At 38.2% G+C, this 1301-nt stretch overlaps 1 protein-coding gene across 1 annotated transcript; it reads right to left on the reverse strand.

The window, feature by feature from the left end:
• Nucleotides 1-6: 6 nt before the first annotated feature.
• On the reverse strand, nucleotides 7-1301 carry LOC118750402. The gene is made up of 2 exons (XM_036485125.1): nucleotides 1057-1301; nucleotides 7-996 (listed from the first exon to the last, which is right to left on the reverse strand). The coding sequence occupies exons 1-2, from the start codon at nucleotides 1220-1222 to the stop codon at nucleotides 260-262; spliced, it is 903 nt and encodes a 300-aa protein (XP_036341018.1). The 5' UTR covers nucleotides 1223-1301; the 3' UTR covers nucleotides 7-259.

Genomic DNA, 1301 nt, shown 5'->3' on the forward strand with positions numbered 1-1301 from the left:
TGGGGAAAATGCTATTCCCTTTGAGTTAATTATTCGAGGATTTCTCTATCGGGAGAATTGGGGTGAACAACATACCGATACTGCGATTCGTATCAAAATTGGACGAACGACGGATTATAGTATAGGCGAGTATAATTTTTGTAAAACTCCTTCAGCTTCGATATCACTCCGAATGTTCGTACAAAATTTCCACAAAATTCTTCAAATTGCCAGCTACGCCGGATTACAGCATAGGGCGTAAATGTGAATCAAATGTAAATCACACCCTCTCAATGCTTATATCATTTTTTACGACTCCTTCATAAGATGAACTTGTTTGATTTTCACTTTGCTGCGCCAACTCTTCTTGCATTATAAGTTTAGCTACTGCAAATTTGATCAGTGATTGCCTTCGCGGTGTGAGCTTTTTGATGCTGCTAGCATACCCAAGAAATGTTAAATCAATTCCATCGAAACTTCTGCCCAACAAAGGATCAATAAAATTCTCGTGCTCAACCGATGCGATACTCTTCGGGGAGGAATTTTGAAGGTTTTCTCTAGTATCTGATTCATCAATTTCTTGATCCCAACCAACTGATGAAGTATTTGCGTACTCTGACACGGCATTAGCAACTGCTTGATAAGATTCGTCGTCCACCTCTTCTAAGACATCCTCATCAATCTCACCTTTGATGTTTTTATCTATTATTTGTGGTTGGACAGTGTCATTTTTGATAAACTCTTCGCCTTTTAAATGCTCTTCTGTTCGGTTCTTTACTCTATTATTTTCTAATCTTGCGCGATCTCTTAGTCTTCTAAATTTCTTCGTGGACCTTAAAAACAGGCTCTCATCGCCATTATGATAGGTGTGCAACACATAGGTCTTAAAGTATTCCATGTGTCCTGACCACCGCCATGATTTGTAACGTGCCTCGTATTTATTGCTTGTCGTACCACTGCGAAGATATTTGGAATAACAATCTTTCAAGGTTCGCCATCTTTTTTTCGTGTCATCGACTACGGAAATATGATTATTTTGATATAAAAAGTAGCATGTATTATGAAAATTTCAAATACCTGTAACTTTAAGATCTGATGGTAAACGTTCTGTGAGAGATACCCACGCTTCTTCTTTTTCGAAGTCCTTTCCACGCGCAGCTACCTTGTCGTACAGAACGGGATAGTGTTTTATTTCTTCGATCAACTTTTCGGTAAACGTTATCATTTCAGCTGTGTCCAACATTTTGAGTAATCGATTGGCTTTATTTAAAAAAAATTAATTGAAGCGACGAACACCACAGTATAGACAGCACAAAACAGGG

This window comes from Rhagoletis pomonella, unplaced genomic scaffold (genome assembly GCF_013731165.1).
Source record: "Rhagoletis pomonella isolate Grant_MI unplaced genomic scaffold, Rhpom_1.0 Rhpom_scaffold_00001, whole genome shotgun sequence".
NCBI lineage: Eukaryota > Metazoa > Arthropoda > Insecta > Diptera > Tephritidae > Rhagoletis > Rhagoletis pomonella.